Here is a 17,253-nt window from a genome sequence, read left to right on the forward strand (position 1 = left end):
TTCCCTGAGGGGGCAGATCAGTGGTCATGCTCATCTCTTAGACTCCGCTGCCTATTTCCGGGGGAATGGTACAAAGCTCTTCCCCTAAACGTGGGCTCAAAGCCTCAGAGTGGTTTTAGAGTCTACTTTCCTCAGTCCCCAGAGCTAAAATTCAGAGGTAGAATTAGCAATATCAAGAGATTGATACTGAACCTAGAACTTAGGGAGATTAAATTAATTGTAGTTAGCAATGTCACTCTAACAGTGTTCTGTAGTGTCTTTCTTTTTTGCCCTGTCCTTTCTGTCCACACTATTCAGGGTTTTGCTACCTCTTGCCCACTACAATAGATTCTAAACTAGTCTTTTCAAATTTTGACTTTTTGTGTGTGTGATTTTGTCCAGTTTACTCCTCTATTCGTAACTGCTCAACAGCTCCCTCCTGTATAACAAGTGTTTTACAGGTTCATCATGGCGTTCAAAATTCTACAAGGTTTTACCCCAAACTATGTTCGGAGTGTGTCTTTCCAGTCACTTTAATTCATTCTCTCTTCAAACCAAAATTGAACTACCTGCCATTGCCTAAACATTTTGTGAGCTGGTCTATTTGCTGCTGCTTCTAGCTGGAATGTCTTGTATCCTTCCAGTTTACGTTCACTGGCACTTATTGCATATTTACAGATTGTCATTGCATGGATGAATGTAGCTTAATTATTGGTGATTAATAGATGAGTGTTTTGAGTGTCTACCTAAAGCAATATAACAGTTGAACTTTTACTCGGAACCTTTCTTCCTAAGGGGATACAGCTATTTCAAACTTTCTTGAATAAGGAAAGATATTTTCCTTATTCATTCCCTAATAATGAGAAAACTCATTTTTGAAGTTAATTATTTTTATTAGGGAATATTCAGGCAAGCCGTGTAATCTACACCGAGTGTATGAGTTGGGGGCACAATTACGTAACTGCTGGCCACACCTTGATTTTTGGACGGGGTCAAATTGCGAAGAAGCAAACAACCATAATCCAGATACGTGCCTTATAAGGCCGTGCCCCTTTAGAGGCTGTCTGGTTTCTTTTTAAGACCGCATGTTCTCTTTGTCAAGAAGCTTTTCCTCCCATCAGCAGAAGGACTCACTCTTCAGGAGTCCTGTGGTATAATCATACCCACAAACGTTTATGTTCTACCTGCTGCACCCCTGGTACCATGCTGGGAGACAGTTATCAAGATGCATAAGAGATCAACTGCTGACTTGCAAGGCTTTCACAGTCTCGTGGGGGAAGGAAACTGTTATGCAATATACCATCATACAGATTCTTAAAGTATACCGTCTTCACCTTATGTAAAATATGACAGAGGTGCCATGGCAGAGGAAAAGACTGAGGACTTAATGATCTGAGGGTCAAAGGATGTCCTTCCAGGGCTTTGACCTCTATGCCTTGGAGAGATGAAGAAAGGGAGGAAGCCATGGCATGTTCAGGAATGGGGAATGACACAGTGTGACTGGAACCCAAGGTGCATGGAGAACATGGTAGGAGATGAGATTGGAAGTGTAATTAAGGCCAGGCAGGGAATGAGCTTAACAGCCAGGCCAAGGAGTTTGGACTTCGCTGAGTGTTTAAAGGAAGATATTGGAGGTATTTTAAGCATCACAGTAAAATTTTGAAATCCATGTTTTTAAAAAATAACCTTGGTACAGTGAAGGATAGATTGATGAGAAAGATTGAAATTAGAGATAAAAATATAATACAGACTCGGAGGTACCTGGCATTTCCCTTAAGACACTTGATCTGTTATTTTTGTAATTAGAGTTCTGTGTTGTAGACCTTTCCTGTTAATAATGCTTTCTGAAGTTGGGTCTTGAGTCGGGTTTTAAAGGACTGCAAGGGTTTCACAGTAACTGTGATCAGAAACACCTAAGAATTCTGGAAAGTTGCATTTACAGCACAAATCACTTAGTAGTTGTAGTTTTCTTTCTCTAACTCTTTCCAGATGTTAAAGGGGATGAGGCATTAACAAGCATTAAAACACATTTACAATGTATATATTTGAAATCATGATAGTAATAGCTCATACATACCATTTTGGGCATATACCATGTTCTACATGCTATGCTAAGCATACGTCTTACCTCACTTAATATTTTCAGTAAGTGGTATTAGCTGTTTTGTAGATACACTGAAGCTCAGAAAATTTAACACGTCAGGATCACACAATGAGTAAATTTTGCTCTATCCATGATAGTCACCTTGATTTTTTTTTTCCTGTACCTTGAATGTGCTCCTTCAGAAAAAGAAACTTGTCTTTGCAGTTACCTCTCCCTGGGATGTTATTCTCCAAGATAGCCACAAAACTGACCTCTGCAGGTCTTCCCTTAAATGTCACCTCCCAAAGAAGCCTTCCTTGATCCTCCTGTCTAATGTTGTACATTTCTCTGTTTTACTTTCTTCATAGTAAATTGTTATCTGAAATTATGTATTGTTTATTTTCTGTCCCCAGTCTAGGATATAAATTTCACGAGATGAAGTACTTTGCACTTCTAACTTAAAAATCCACAGTATTTTAGAACAGTTTCTGGAGCATCCTGTACACATTCAACAAATATTTATTCAAGGGTTGGATGGGGGGAATGAATGAATCCATGTCTTCAGAGCCCTTGGTGGTTCTCAGTCCCAGCCTCTCTGGCTGTTATTTTTCTGCTATGAACACACTGGAAAGGGCACAGCTGACAATATAATCTGAGGAACTGTGTACCTGGGCCCCAGACTGATTGACTTTTAAAAACTGGATATTTACTTACTAGGAAAAGAAACTCACAGGTCATTCTCTTTCTCATTAGTTAAGATTATTTGATTATATCTAAGCTTGTAATATATAGTTACCCCAGATGCGTGATTAGTTAACATGTAAACATTTTTGATAGATTATTGTTTAGAATTTGACCTTTTCTTATGCACTCATGTTGGTTGATTTTTGTAAGAGAATACTGAGATTGACATAAAGTAGACATTGTTTCTGGCTATTTTGATTTTCAAAGCATTATTCATTTAAAAATGCATGTTCTGTCTGACAAATTAGTGGATTTATATTATCTCCACACACAAAATAACATTCTTGAGAGGGCAAATCCTTTCTTTCTGTCCTTAAACTGTGTTTTTCTTTGGTGGTTTCAGATTGGCCTTGGTGGATATGTGATGTTCCTTTGTCTTGGTGGAATCTGAGGTGGCTTAATTTGTCTCTAGCATGTTAACCTCCTCTTTTCTGTCTGTTCCACGTACTTAGGAATAGCTTTCTGATTAACCCTTGGGAATAGCTTGCTGATTAACCCCTAAGTTTGAGAAGGTGGCCTGCAAAGGAATTTTAAGTACATTTCTTGGTGTTCTGTGAGGTTCCATGATCTTAGCTCAGTTAATTAGCTTTGTTAAAATTGTATGAAAGGGTTCATGTGATTCTAAACCACAGAAGAAGCAAAATACCTCAGAAACAACCTGCCCCTTGACTTGATCCCCACCTTTCCAAAAACCATGGTGTAATGCAAATGAACAGAATAATAGTTGACGAGCAAAATTTTAAGGCATTCTAAGTATCACTGGTTGGTTTAATAAAATTAATTAGCCTGCCACGGAGAAAATTTATTAGCCTGCTGGTTAATTTCACAATGTGAAGTCAGGGAAGGGAGGTAGGGTTGAGGGAACAAACCCTATTAGTTTTGAATAATTATTTAAAGATGTGGACCTGCTTATTTCAAACACTTTGGTAGCCAAATCCATTAGGGATTTAAAGTCTCAATTTTTGCATCGCAGTATCTATGGGAAGGTACCTCTCTCGATGAAATCATAAGCATATTAGTTAATGACTAAATTAATCTTAAATAATACAGAACAAGTAGAATCCTAATAAAACCATGGGAATGAGAGCCTGCCTGAAGACTGGCTCATGGGAGGTTTCCATAATCTTAATTTGCTATTGATGCAATTACTGCTTTTTCTTGTCTTTTTAATCCAAACAAGATGTTGGCAGTGGCCACGGAAAGGTACCTGAAATCACATGCCTGAATTCATTTAATTTGCCAACATTGTCTTTTTTCTCTCTCTCTTTCTGGTAATGGGCAGGAGTCAGTTCTGGTGCATTAGGTACTAAATCTCTTCAATTACCATCGGGAAGAAAGATTTCAAATTGCGCTTGAACCTACAAACTGATTTAGGTTTAAAGCACAAACACTTCTCCTGTGGAGCCTAAATTAAACTGCAGAAAGGACTCAGAGCCTGAGGAATTAAACAAGGCAGAGCCAAGACTCAGGCCAGTGATAGGAACCATTTTGGTTTCTTTCATTTGAGACCCCTGGTGCGAGAGGAAGGGGAGCAGAAACAAGCTGAGAGGCACAGCTTGTGTACGAAAGTGCAATACCCTATTAATTGCTTGGAAGCTGGATATGGAGTAAACATTGGTGCGGGGGACCTAATCAAATCCCTTATCTTCTTTTCTTTTTGGGTGCTCGGCAGCCATTTTCAATGTGGATGACTCCGTGGTTGATCTGGAGACCCTGGCAGCCTTATATGAAAACGTGAGTGTCAAAGACTTACAGAGCTAGCGTTTCCATATTTATCTTCTACCTGAGAAATGACTGAGCAGTTCATGTTCTTTGGTAATAAGAGTTTTGACATAGCCTGGAAGAGATTAAGGCATTGAAACACAGGCTTGAATGGGAGTGGATGTGAGGAGCACTGGATTCCTAACTCCCACTGTGGTATCTGGACTAGCAGATCTCACTGCATACTTGCAAGGCAGGGCATCTAAGGTGGACACCACTTATGTGCCCTGGAACGCAGTCCTGTCACTTGCCGGCCGAGTGAATGAAGGTAAGCTGCCTACTGAAATGATAGTGTGCACCGGTGTCTACTTCTGAGGAATGGGGACTGCTAACACCAGCTTGATGGATTGTTCTTAGTCCAGATGAGCTGATATACTGAATGTGGGAAGGTGTGTAGAATGGGGGGTATGTGTTTTGGATTTAGAGTGAGACAGTCTTAGGTTTGAGGTCCAGCTGTGTCTACCATTGCCTGCCAAGTGACCTTGGGCTAGTTACTTAAACTCCTTAATCCCGTTGTGATCATCAGTACAGCAGGAATTATAGTAGGCTCTCAATTTCTTTTTTAAATCAAATGAGGATTTAATATATGTAGCAGCAGCAATGTGTTTTGAAAGTCAACAGGACTGTACACATATAAGGTCTTTTGATTTGGGTTTTAAGTGGGCATAACCAGTAGAATTGTCAGGTTCACTTGAGAAGACAACACAGGAGAGTCAGAATTCCCATGATTCCTGACTCTTAGGTTGCCTGACTGTTAGGCTACAAAAACAGAGATTGAACCACATTCTCTTAAGTAATGGTATTTCCCAGGAAGCTGTCTAGGGCTCTATAGTATGCTGTGGTCACTCAGTTCAAAAGATGATTCGTTTCCTATTTGTGTCCCCTGGGACCTGAAGTTTCTTACGGAAGATTTCCATAGTCTAATAGTCTAGGCCTGGTGACATCACCAATTCCTTGCTCATTTTCACATCTTTTATATGTATCTGGAGCTACTTACTCCACTAGTGGGTGGGAACTTCTCACGTTTCCATTGGTAAAGCTTTCATTAATAAACCAGAAAGTACACCAATACCGGGCCATTGGGAGCTAATTATGCACTCGAATACTTGGAGGTCAGCAAGGTATAGTGGCAGAAAGAGGGATTTCCACATCCGAAGCTCTTTGACAGTTACTTAGTACAAGCCTCAGTGGAATAATCTGTAAATTGAGGATCTAGTGGTTCAAGTTGGAGGATTTGTCAAAGGCAGTGCCTTCCAGATGCTTCGTGTTGTTACCATGAGCTCAGGACTGTGCGCGTGGTTGCCGCTTGTTAGCTCACAGCAGAGAAAAGCTGCATACGACTGACATAGTTGGATAAATTGAGAAAGCAGGTGACTAGATGCCAGAATAAGTGGCACAGACGATGAGTGCTCACGAAATTTGGAAAAAGGGACGATGGTGACTAGAAATGAAAGAGCCGCGAGTTCATGTAATTGGGAGCTGTTCTAAGGGTAAGGAAGCAAAGTCTTAAGAACGATTTTCCTCCAGCCTCCTTACAGGGGAAGAGACAGGGGATTCAAAAGTAGAACTCAAGTAGCCGTACTTCTGTGTCCAGCTGCATGTACCTGTTGGGACTATTTGCATTGCATCTCAAACTTGAGCGTGCATCAGAATCACCCAGTGGGTTTGCACCCACCCACACCCCCAGTTCTTGTGTCTAGGATGGGCCAATAATTTGCATTTCTAACAAGTGACAGGTGATGTTGTTGATGCTGCTGGTCTAGGAACCACACTTTGAGACCCACTGCCATAGCCAGAGTCTCATTGCCCATTTTCTTGGTTTTGTTTTCTATTTTGCTGCAGAGAGCCCAAGAGGATGAGCTGGTTAAAATAAGAAAGTATTACGAGACATCCAAAGAAGAAGAACTGAAGCTGCTGGATAAACCTGAGCAGTAAGGATACTTAACACTTTTCTGTTAGGCCAAAAGGAGAACTGCAATTTCTGTCTTCTTGTCTCCCAGCTGAGAATAAGCAAATCTAAACTGTGCAGCCAGCTAAATCACAACACCGTCATTCCTGTGACCTATTGCATGCAGCAGGATCACCCTGCTGCCGGGAAAAGCAGCGCTGAGATTTGTGCTGTTGGACAGTGTGTCTCATCCCCCTCCCCCACCCCACGAGACTCCCCTTTCTTGTTCTAGCAACTTGTTAATTCCTCCTAGACTAAACATTTTGACCAAAAGGGTAACTGAGGAAGGAAGAAGGCATTGTTCTGTTTAAGGTTCTGCTGATGTAGTTATGAAGATGATATCAGAGTCACAGAATTCAAATTTATTTTCCTAAAGGTCATATCCAGTAAATGCAGCCTGAATGTGCCAGCTTTTCCCCAAACTTCTTTACCTGCTCTGCCCAAATGTGGCTTTTTCTCACCCTCGCTCTGTACTCTTCTCTCCAGCCACTATCCATAGCTGCTTGCTCTGTCGTTTGCGATGCCGTTCCATAGGCTTTGAAGACCCAGAACTCCGGGGTGTAACTGGGTGACTCTTGGGGTCTCGAAGCCACAGATAAGCTCCTGGGGCTCTGCAGCCCCATGCCCCTGCCCAGCTTTCCATGGCCTAGGACTTTGTGAGACTGTAAAATGGGTTCAGAGGACACAGGGGCCTCTTTGGCTGTTGCTACCTTGAATTTTTTTTGTCCAGTTCAGGCCAACCCTCTCAACCTAGAGTTGAGGCAAGTATTGAAAACGAAGCAGAAATGGAGTGATCAGATCAGGGTTACAAGTCAGCCCTAGAAGCTTCCAAGGTTCTCTGGCTTGCACTGGGGTTCCATGCCTTAACCTCTGGGTCTTCTAGAAACAGGGGTCCCCAACCCTGGGCCACAGACTGGTACCGGCCCGTGGCCTGTTAGGAACCAGGCCACACAGCAGGAGGTGAGTGACAGACAAGCTGGCATTACGGCCTGAGCCCCGCCTCCTGTCAGATCAGCAGCAGCATCAGATTCTCATAGGAGCACAGACCTTATTGTGAACTGCACATGCGAGGGATCCGGGTTGCACGCAAGCTCCTTATGAGAATCCAGTGATGATCTGTCACTGACTCCCATCGCCCCCAGATGGGACCATCTAGTTGCAGGAAGACATGCTCAGGGCTCCCACTCATTCTAGATTATGCTGAGTTGTATAATTATTTCATTATATATTACAGTGTGATAATAATGGAAATAAAGTGCACAATAAATGTAATGTGCTTGAATCATCTCGAAACCATGCCACCCTCCAGCCCCAACCCCTGGCCTGTGGAAAATTGTCTTCCTCAAAAGCGGCCCCTGTGCTAAAAGGGTTGGGCACAGCTGCTCTAGAATACCTCAGTCCCCATGGCTGCCTGGACACTTAGACTCAGGAAAACATCTCTGAATGACTGGGGATGGGAATCAGGAAGAGAATTCTGGGTTTACTCAGTCCATGACAAACCTCCATGATGGTTCTGGGAACCTTGGGTGACTTGCTCTCACATGGAGCTTGGTCCAAGATCCCCCCTCAAAGTAGGTTTCTAAAGCCTGGGAATGCTGTGAATCAAGTCAAGTGCTGTCTTGGTCCACTGACTTGAGACACCTTCCTTACCAATCCCTACCCTCAACTGTTCCTATGGTCTATTTCCAATCATATTCCTAATATAACAAATGAATCCCTCTTATGGTGCTAATAACTGAAAGTAAGGTGACTAATGGGAAATTTCCACACTGAAAAGGCCATGGGGATGTATTGGGTCACGGTCGGCAGATCAGGCACTTGGGTCGTGCTGGTTATACCAAGTTACGCGATAATATTCTCCTCTAAGCCTGGAGTTGGCAAACCTTTCCTGTAAAGGACTAGATAGTAAGTATTTTAGGCTTTGTGACTTACGGGATGTTACAAATATTCAAGTCAGCCATTGCAGTACCAAAGCAACCACAGGCAATATATAAACAAATGGGTATTGCTGTGCCCCAATGAAATTTTACTTATGAACACTGAAATTTGAATTTCATATTATTTTTACATGTCATAACATGTTGTCCTTCTATTGATTCTTTTTTCAACAATTTAAAAACGTAAACATTGTTCTTAATTCGTGGGCTATACAAAAACAAGTGGTGGCCTGGTTTTGGCTCATGGGCTGCAATTTGCCAACCCCTTAACCCCTGAGCAGCGCTTGCTCTAAGCTATGGGAATGGCTTATCCGGTGAAATGAACAGGCAGGGAGAAATCATGTGTTTCTGCTACCGTCCTAATTATTGTTCCAATTGCCGGTACTTAGATAATGGTAGCAGGTAATTAACACAACAACTTACTCTTGTTTTCTCTCTTGATGATCTAGATAGAAAAGCATTTTAATGTTTACAAATGGTCATTGCAATGGCTTCATGAACATGCAACCCTGGCAAAAAGGACTGTCATGCTATGCTGGTGAGGTGACATGCCTGGGCTCAGTTGCTGGAGGGTGAGGCACGGATAGATGGGGGCCTTCAGACCTGGGTGCATTTCATCTTTGCTACCGACCTCCTGCACAAACCAGCGTTTGTTTGATTTATGCCACTCTGATTCTCTGGCAACTTATTTGCCATTGACTCCAAGTGAGTCGACTATAAGCATGTTTTACATACTGGAAAATATGAATCATTTATAGTTTTAACGTTCCAGTTTCCTAAGAGTCCTGTGGTGCCCAGTCCTATAAATCAGAGCATGGAGAGGCTGGCCTCATCACTCACCTCATCAACTCTCTTACACTCCAGTGCCACATTTAGAAAGCCATTCCCCACAGAGGTGTCATCTGCTTGGGACCAGGCTGTCTGAGAACCACTCCCTCTAGGGATGGCCCTTGACTCTTGTGCTGCCTGGTAATGGTTGTGAGGTGAGGCTCTATGGGTTTGATTAGGTCTGGTACACGCTCCTCATCGCCTAGGGTAAGAACATTATACACAGCCTATTGTGATGTTTCATGAAGGTCCACAGCTGCCTTGGGACCCCCACACAGTAGGCTGTGTTAGTGTACTCCTCCATCGAAGAATGCAGGTTGCAACATTCAGTTATGCTGTATGTATCGCCTCTGTGCACATGCACCTTAGGTCATACCATTCAGAAGCTTAGGGATAATAAATCAAATGTTAGTCCCTTAAAAACAACAGGCCACATTGCATCATTCCACCTGTCAGCTGAGTTGCTGCTGTAGATGTGTAACCCAAATAATGTGAGACACAGAACTTCTTTCATATATTAGAAGCTGAAGTTGCAGTCCTTCCTGGAAATATTAGCCTACCTTGGAGAAAGAAGGGAAGGATCCATCATTCGTGGCTTCTTTTGGGAATATTTACTCTTCTTTCTTACTGAATCTAGAATGTAATGTTAGACTAGCCCAAAAGGAACTCAATCCATAAATATTCCTAAGTACCAAAGCTCAGTGTCCAAGATCCTGTGCTTGGGAATATTTAAGAGAGTTACCGTGTTTGCTCTTGTGGGTAGAGGATAAAACAGTAATGGGGCAGGGCAGGGGAAGAGAAGATATTTACCAGATGCTTGCTTCACAGCCTTCAAAGTAACCCATACCTCTGGTACCTTAGCAGATAAATAAGAGAGGAGCTATGATGCTCCTTGCATGGCTGTTTTTGGATGGCAAGGGTCATAAAACCCTATTTTTTTCCCTCCAAATTTGCTTCTTTATTATTTTGTATTTTCACTATATCAAATATCCAAGCCAAAACTGCAAAGTCATCCTGGACTCTTCAAAACATCTCTTTGGATTAGATTACTCTGGGTCTTGCTGCCTTGGTAGCTTCCTCATCCATTGGCCCCTCTCCATTCACACCGCAAGCCCCTCTTACCTTTCCTCTTGGAAGACTACAGCTGTAGTCTAGGAGGTCTCCCAGCCTCAAATTTCCTATCCCATCCAATCAGCTGAGCTGCTGCCGTGGAGATTTTCTACAACAAAAAGCAGAAACTGTCACCTTCCTGTTTAAAACCCTTCATTCGTTCAGAAGTTTAAACCCTGTATTTTAGAATACAGAACACAATTTTAGCATCTGCCTTCTACTCACTTCCCCCACCCATACCATTCAGCCTATCTTGGCTGTCCCGGCAGTTTCTCACATGTTGTGCGTGAGCATCACAGGGCTCCGGGGACCCTGGCTGACAGTGTTCCCCCCATGACACCTGAGTGTCCTGCATTTGCTTTCCTAGCTCCTCTTCTGGATCTGTCACCGAGAGCACTCATTCACACTCCACAGTAATCACTGATCTACTTCTCAGATTATCAAGATGGGATTGTAAGTTAAGCTCTCTTCTCCGATCTTAGCATGGTCCCTGACACACTGTAAATGCTCATACGTTCCTAAAGGACAGACTGACATTCTTGGTGACCGATCTCTAGTATTAATTTTCAGTTCTTTCCAAAAGTGATGTAAAATTATGGTCTTTTCTACCCCTCCAACTCTTTGTATGGGTTGCAGACCCTTCTGCATAAAGAGGACATTGGAACATTAAGATTCTTTAAGAGCTTTTCCAGTGCAAGCCCTAATCCCAGAAAGGCTTTAATCCTAGAGAGCCTTGCAATTCTCTCTTACCCTTTCTTGCGTAACATACATTGATAAGACTATGGTCTTGTCTCCTCATATTGGTCCTGTGCTTCCTCTTTTGAGATTAGTTATAGGTAACTATTCATTCAGCATTTTCTGTTTTCATCTAAGTCCTTTTTGGTGAGCTGAGGCATTGATCTGTATATTTTCCCAGGTGGTGTCTGTAACTGCTTCGCTCACTGTAATAGGAAGTGTCCATGCTCTGGGGACTTGGGTCCTGAATGACGTCTCATGGTCACATTTAGCAGGGGAGAAATGCACGGTCCTTCTTTCAAAATAGCTCAGCATCTGAGTAAATACGTCCTCCCCAGACTCATTACAGGATCAAATGCTGTCAGTCCTATGAGCTTTTTGCTTCTTATATGTTTGTGAAAACTGATGACACCCCTGATTTCAGTAGTGATAAATGAATAAATTGTTTAATGTTATATCATTAAGAAGTAATTTACACAGAGTTTAACCTTTTCATCTTGTCCTAATGCAGAATTCCTATGAGTTCCTACTTTTATACTCCATCATATAATTTTCATGATAATGAGTTATTGAACTTTAAAACAAGATTGTGTTTTCTCTTATGGGTATTCCTTACTTTCATTGAATGTCATCTTAAAAAAAAGATTGTGGATTATGACCTAGTTGTGGGATACATATGAAATCAATTGATGTTAGAAATTTATTAAAACCCAAATCTCCCTAAAGGTAGAGGTGGCATAGGGTATATAAGCGAAGAAAATATATTTGGGTATAGAAAGAAGTAGGCTCCAGCTTTGTTCCTATGTAAAACCATTTTTGGTGAGAGATGGCAAAATGCCTTGGTAATGACATTATGAGTTGACCAAGAGTTTCAGAAATATCAGTTAATCATCATCTCAACTCCAAAATGAAATAAATGGCTGTTAGTAGATTTTCTCCTTTTCTGAATTCATGTCCAACTGTTTCCACCCATTTTCGTTTATACCCCTTCCTCTGGTGGTTGGCCTGGAGAATATGTAGCTCTTCCAACTTAGTTTTGTGGAGGGAACCAGTGCCCAACTGCTTAGACAGTGAGCTACTGTGTGGAGGTCAGTACTCACCTTTAGCTTTTAAGATCTGTCTTGCCATATTTTTAAGGAAACTTTAGGTTGTCTACTTAATGAGTGCCTGCTTTGTTCTACAATCTGAGTTGTAAACTATGTCTGTATGTGTAAGTTAATGTGAAAAAGTAAACAAATATCTGGAGAATGTGATCATTATAGACCATTATGTAACTCACTGAGCAAAAATAGTAGCAATATCATTTCAGTAAGAGATTTTTTTAAATCACTTGTCTGTAGACATTTGCCTCAAGTTTTCAGTTTGCTTAGCCTGTATAAATACACCTTTAGAGAATGCTGTATTATGAGGGAGTTTATTGTATAATTTTTCTCGTGTGTTAAAGACTAGGGCTTTCCATTTGGCTTTAGTCTCTTGTTTGGGCAGCAGGAGATAGATAACTTGTTTAGTATACTTGTGTTAACTTTCTGTTCCCGAAGGAGTTTATGTACCATACATGTATTCATCATGATAGAACCCCTTTAAAAAGCAGCCCTGTTGTCAACAACGGAACCCATGCCCTTGGAATTCCTTGAGTCTACCTATCTGACACCTTCTATAATTGTTAAGTTCAGATTGTTAGATAAGGAATGCTCCCAAAATGGATCTTTTTCAGCTGTCTTTTTATTTTCTTTGTGATTATGTATGAAGGTAGATGACATATTTTCTTTTTTACAGATTTTTACATGAGTTAGCCCAGATTCCTAATTTTGCTGAACGTGCCCAGTGTATAATCTTCAGATCTGTCTTTTCTGAGGGTATCACCTCCTTGCACAGAAAGGTAGAGATCATCACGCGAGCTTGTAAGGTATGTTTACTGTCTGATTTAAAAGATGGCCTTGTTCTGAAGAGCAAAGGAGAAAGTGGGAGAGACCACTTTAGTGCCATTATATAAATCTTTTTGGACTCATATTAAATGTTTTTCTAAGTGTAAATTTGATAATTATCTTGCCCAGGTGTGTGTGTGTGTGTGTGCACGCGCGTGTGTGTGTATGAGAGCGAGGGCGAGTAAAGGAGATGCAGATGGATGAAGAGGGAGAAGGAGGGTAAAAAATGACGCTTTTACAGATTGCTTCTAAAAAACTCTGAATATCTTCCAAAGTACATACTGGCCACTAAAAAACAACCTAAATAGCGTGGTCTGTTTCCTGTTTTACAATTTGGATTACAGAAGAGATTTTGCTTTAGATCCATGCATTTGATCATCTGAAATGTGTCAGCCTAATAAGAGGATTCTAGACACTTGATAAGTGAAATAAATGACTGACAATGAGTCATTGGCAAATAAGTATTAGCTGGCTTTACTACACTGGTGTTCATTATAAGGTTAACTTGTAGCACCTGGCTTTTTCTCACAGTTGACCCATGCTCTTAAGGACACGTTATTCCTCTCCACAAATACTGTAGTACTTTGTTCCTTATTTGGAGGCATAATTTTTTTCCCACTAAGATACGAGATATTTCAGTAGAGAATAAATATTACCAAACTATAATTATACACTCACTAATAATACCAGACAGGCAGGAGCAGAAAATGCCTGGAGCTGCATTGTTCTTTCTTTCTTTCTTTCCTTTTTTTTTTTTTTTTGAGACAGAGTCTCACTCTTCTTGCCCAGGCTGAAGTGCAGTGACGTGATCTCGGCTCACTGCAACCTCTGCCTCCAGGACTCAAGCAATTCTCTTGCCTCAGCCTCCCAAGTAGCTGGGATTACAGGTGCCTGCCATCAAGCCCAGCTAGTTTTTGTGTTTTTAGTAGAGACGAGGTTTTACCATGTTGGCCAGGCTGGTGTTGAACTCCAGACCTCAGGCAATCCGCCCACCTCGGCCTCCCAAAGTGCTGGGATTACAGGCGTGAGCCACTGTGCCCAGCCATCACGTTTTTACCCTGAAATAAAGGGGGATAAAATGTGAATTAAGACTATAAAGAAAAGAAGTTTCAATTGGAAAATTGTAATTGAGGTAAAAAATAAATAAAAGAACAAACAAATGAGACAGGGAGCCAAAGAAAATCCTAAGCAACTTGAAATTGTAAAAGTTAATAGACATATAGCAAGTACTTAATTAATGTAAGTTGAATCAATTTATTAAAGATGGCCTACTGCCTTAAAATGCATTATTGCAGTTTACCTCTGAAAATTATATCCAGGGATAAAGAAGAACATACTTCTTCTATATCTGCTCTGCATTTAACTGTGTTGGTTATATAGATAAATAGTCCTGAAATACATCCTCAAAAGGTAAACCCCTTTCTACCTAGAAGTCATCAAAGGTTAAGCCTTACTATATATACCAACTCCTTTTTTACAACTTCTACTTTAAAATAAGTATTAAAAATTAAACTGGCTGAAATGAAAATATAAAACCAATAATTAATCCTCATGTGTTAAAACGTGCACTGGTTATAATAAATTTGTTGAGTGGGTAGAAAAAATGGCTGTTAATGTGTTTGTAAAGACACTTACAGCTTAGTACAGTGTGTTTTTCATTTCACCAACTGTTAATTCTGTTGGTACCAAGCCTCCCGACAGCCTACTGAGCACTCGGTAAATATTTGTTATTGAATGAACGTGGGTACATTTGGAGTTCAGCTCCGTAATAATTGGTGTTTGCCATCACAGGGTTTGCTGCACATGAAGAGTGTGAAGGATATTTTAGCTCTCATTCTGGCTTTTGGAAATTATATGAACGGAGGAAATAGGACTCGGGGACAAGCTGATGGATATAGCTTAGAAATTCTGCCCAAACTCAAGGATGTCAAAAGTCGGGTATCTATTTTTCATAATAAGTTTCCATGATCTCTGCCATTATTTTCTTTCTTTACCTTTAATTTTAAAAAACATATTCCAGATTGTTCCGTTTATCTCTCTCCTCCCCTTAACAGCAATCATTTATATTAAAGCATGCGGGGTTTTTTTGTTTCTTTTCACTTTTGAATAAAGAGGTATTTTTTTCACATTAGACCTTATTTTCAGTGACCCAATTCCCATCTTCGTATGCTCTGACATACACAATTGGGTATTGAACTGCTACTCAGGGAGAGAGCAAAACAGATAGCATACAGTACCAGGATCCTGCAAAGGCTGGAGGCTGTTTGGGTTTAGTGTTGGCTACTAGTAGTATACTCATTCCTGAATGGCAGAGCCATGTTGAATCACCAATTTTTTGCCACAACAATTGGGCTGGGGTCTACTGTCAAGCTCTCGGAGCCTGGTTATCCCTTGGCTCCACACCCTGTGGAGCTACCTCTTTAGAAACAACCAGCCCCTATCTAGGCGTCCCATGGGGAGCGGGGGTGCAGGGAGGGGAAACACACACAGGCAAATTAGAATTAGACCCCAGTGAACAGGACACAAAGGCTGCCTTGTGGGAGGGCCTGCTCCCCCCGCGGCCTCCCGGGGCCATAAAGTGGCGTGGTGCTGCCCTTAAGCTGGCCTGGATTGTTTTTCACACCATTAAGAACACACGTTTTTTGAAAGATGGGAAGGGAGGGGTGCTTTTCTGTTCTAGGCCCTGGTTCCCTTCAGCACTCCCTGCCCCCTCCTGTCTTGGCTTTATGCCAGAAAATACAAGGAGACAATTTTTTGTTTGTTTTAGCCATTATTTCAGAAGTTTGAGGAATTGTCTGTTTGTTGTTCCCCAAACAGGATAGTGTCATTTCTTTATGTAGCCAGCATAATAAATGGATGAGATAAAGCAGAGGAAGGAAAACCTGCCAGCATCGAAGAGAAAGCCAGTTTTCACAAATCAGAAGTTTCTCAACCTGAGATTTTCCTCTCTCAACCATGTAACATGACAGTTTCACGGGAATGATTTTCACATACATTTCTCTTTTAAACCTAGGATAACGGGATTAATCTGGTGGACTACGTTGTTAAGTATTACCTGCGTTACTATGATCAGGTAAGAAATGGCATTACGTGGAAACCTTTCAACTCTTACTCATTGTTGGCATTCATATGTTAAATGATGGATAGTTGGATGGATGAATTGCAAGCCCAACATAGAATATGAGAGCTCTCCAGCTTGTTTTACAGATGAGCACACTGAAACCAAGAGAGTTTAGTTGACTTATGGAGAGAAGCGTTATTCAGTGGTGTAAATCTACTAAGTCTCAATCGACTGTATAACAGCTTCAGGCCGGGCACACTGGCTCAAGCCTGTAATCCCAGCACTTTGGGAGGCCAAGACAGGTGGATCACGAGGTCGGGAGATCGAGACCATCCTGACTAACATGGTGAAACCCCGTCTCTACTAAAAAATACAAAAAACTGCCCGGGCGAGGTGGCAGGTGCCTGTAGTCCCAGCTACTCGGGAGGCTGAGGCAGGAGAAGGGCGTAAACCCAGGAGGCGGAGCTTGCAGTGAGCTGAGATCCGGCCACTGCACTCCAGCCTGGGCGGCAGAGCGAGACTCCGTCTCAGAAAAAATAAAAAATAAAAAAAAAAAAAATAACACAGCTTTAGAGAGACCCCTAGTTGTCTCAGTGCTTTATGGTCAGATTGTGAGGTTCTCTGTGGAATCTAGATCCACTCAGTAATTGGTTATAGTTGAAATTGTATTCGGATGATACAGAACAAAATAGGAAAGTTAAGACTCAGGAATACCCAGTATTTTATCAGTAATGAATCTATGAACAGGCTGAAGATGTAGAATTTGAAAAATCCTTCTTTTCTGCTTAGAGGCCTTTTGCAATTAGAAACAAACATTTCTGCGTGAGTCCATCTGAGCAGAATTTTCTATTTTATTCCTTTTTGTTAAATTGAGAACAAGAAGTTGTAATTTTGAGAAGAAAGAGGTACTGTTGTAAGACGTTAAGAAATACCGCGATCAATATGAATGGTAAAAGTCTCAAAGTAAATGCTGACAGGACTCCTGCCTTACCATCCCTGTAAGCAGAATTGTTCCTAGGCATCGAGGGAAGAATGGTAAAGATCCCAGGGCCTTTCAATAGGCCTACAGTTTCATCCAGAAGACAAGTGAGGCACTGATCAACTCCATAATACTGTCTTCTACCCTCCTGGTGGGCTTGTCT

At 41.4% G+C, this 17,253-nt stretch overlaps 1 protein-coding gene across 2 annotated transcripts in view; it reads left to right on the forward strand.

The window, feature by feature from the left end:
• FMN1 (formin 1) overlaps positions 1-17,253 on the forward strand; it is a 378,961-nt gene that overhangs the window by 238,676 nt on the left and 123,032 nt on the right. For both annotated transcript variants that reach the window (XM_023230251.1, XM_023230252.1), the window contains 5 exons: positions 4,479-4,540; positions 6,410-6,498; positions 12,902-13,031; positions 14,842-14,988; positions 16,064-16,123. In XM_023230251.1, the coding sequence (XP_023086019.1) occupies positions 4,479-4,540; positions 6,410-6,498; positions 12,902-13,031; positions 14,842-14,988; positions 16,064-16,123 (488 nt within the window). The remainder of the gene's footprint in view (positions 1-4,478; positions 4,541-6,409; positions 6,499-12,901; positions 13,032-14,841; positions 14,989-16,063; positions 16,124-17,253) is intronic.

This window comes from Piliocolobus tephrosceles, chromosome 6 (genome assembly GCF_002776525.5).
Source record: "Piliocolobus tephrosceles isolate RC106 chromosome 6, ASM277652v3, whole genome shotgun sequence".
NCBI classification, from domain to species: Eukaryota; Metazoa; Chordata; class Mammalia; order Primates; family Cercopithecidae; genus Piliocolobus; species Piliocolobus tephrosceles.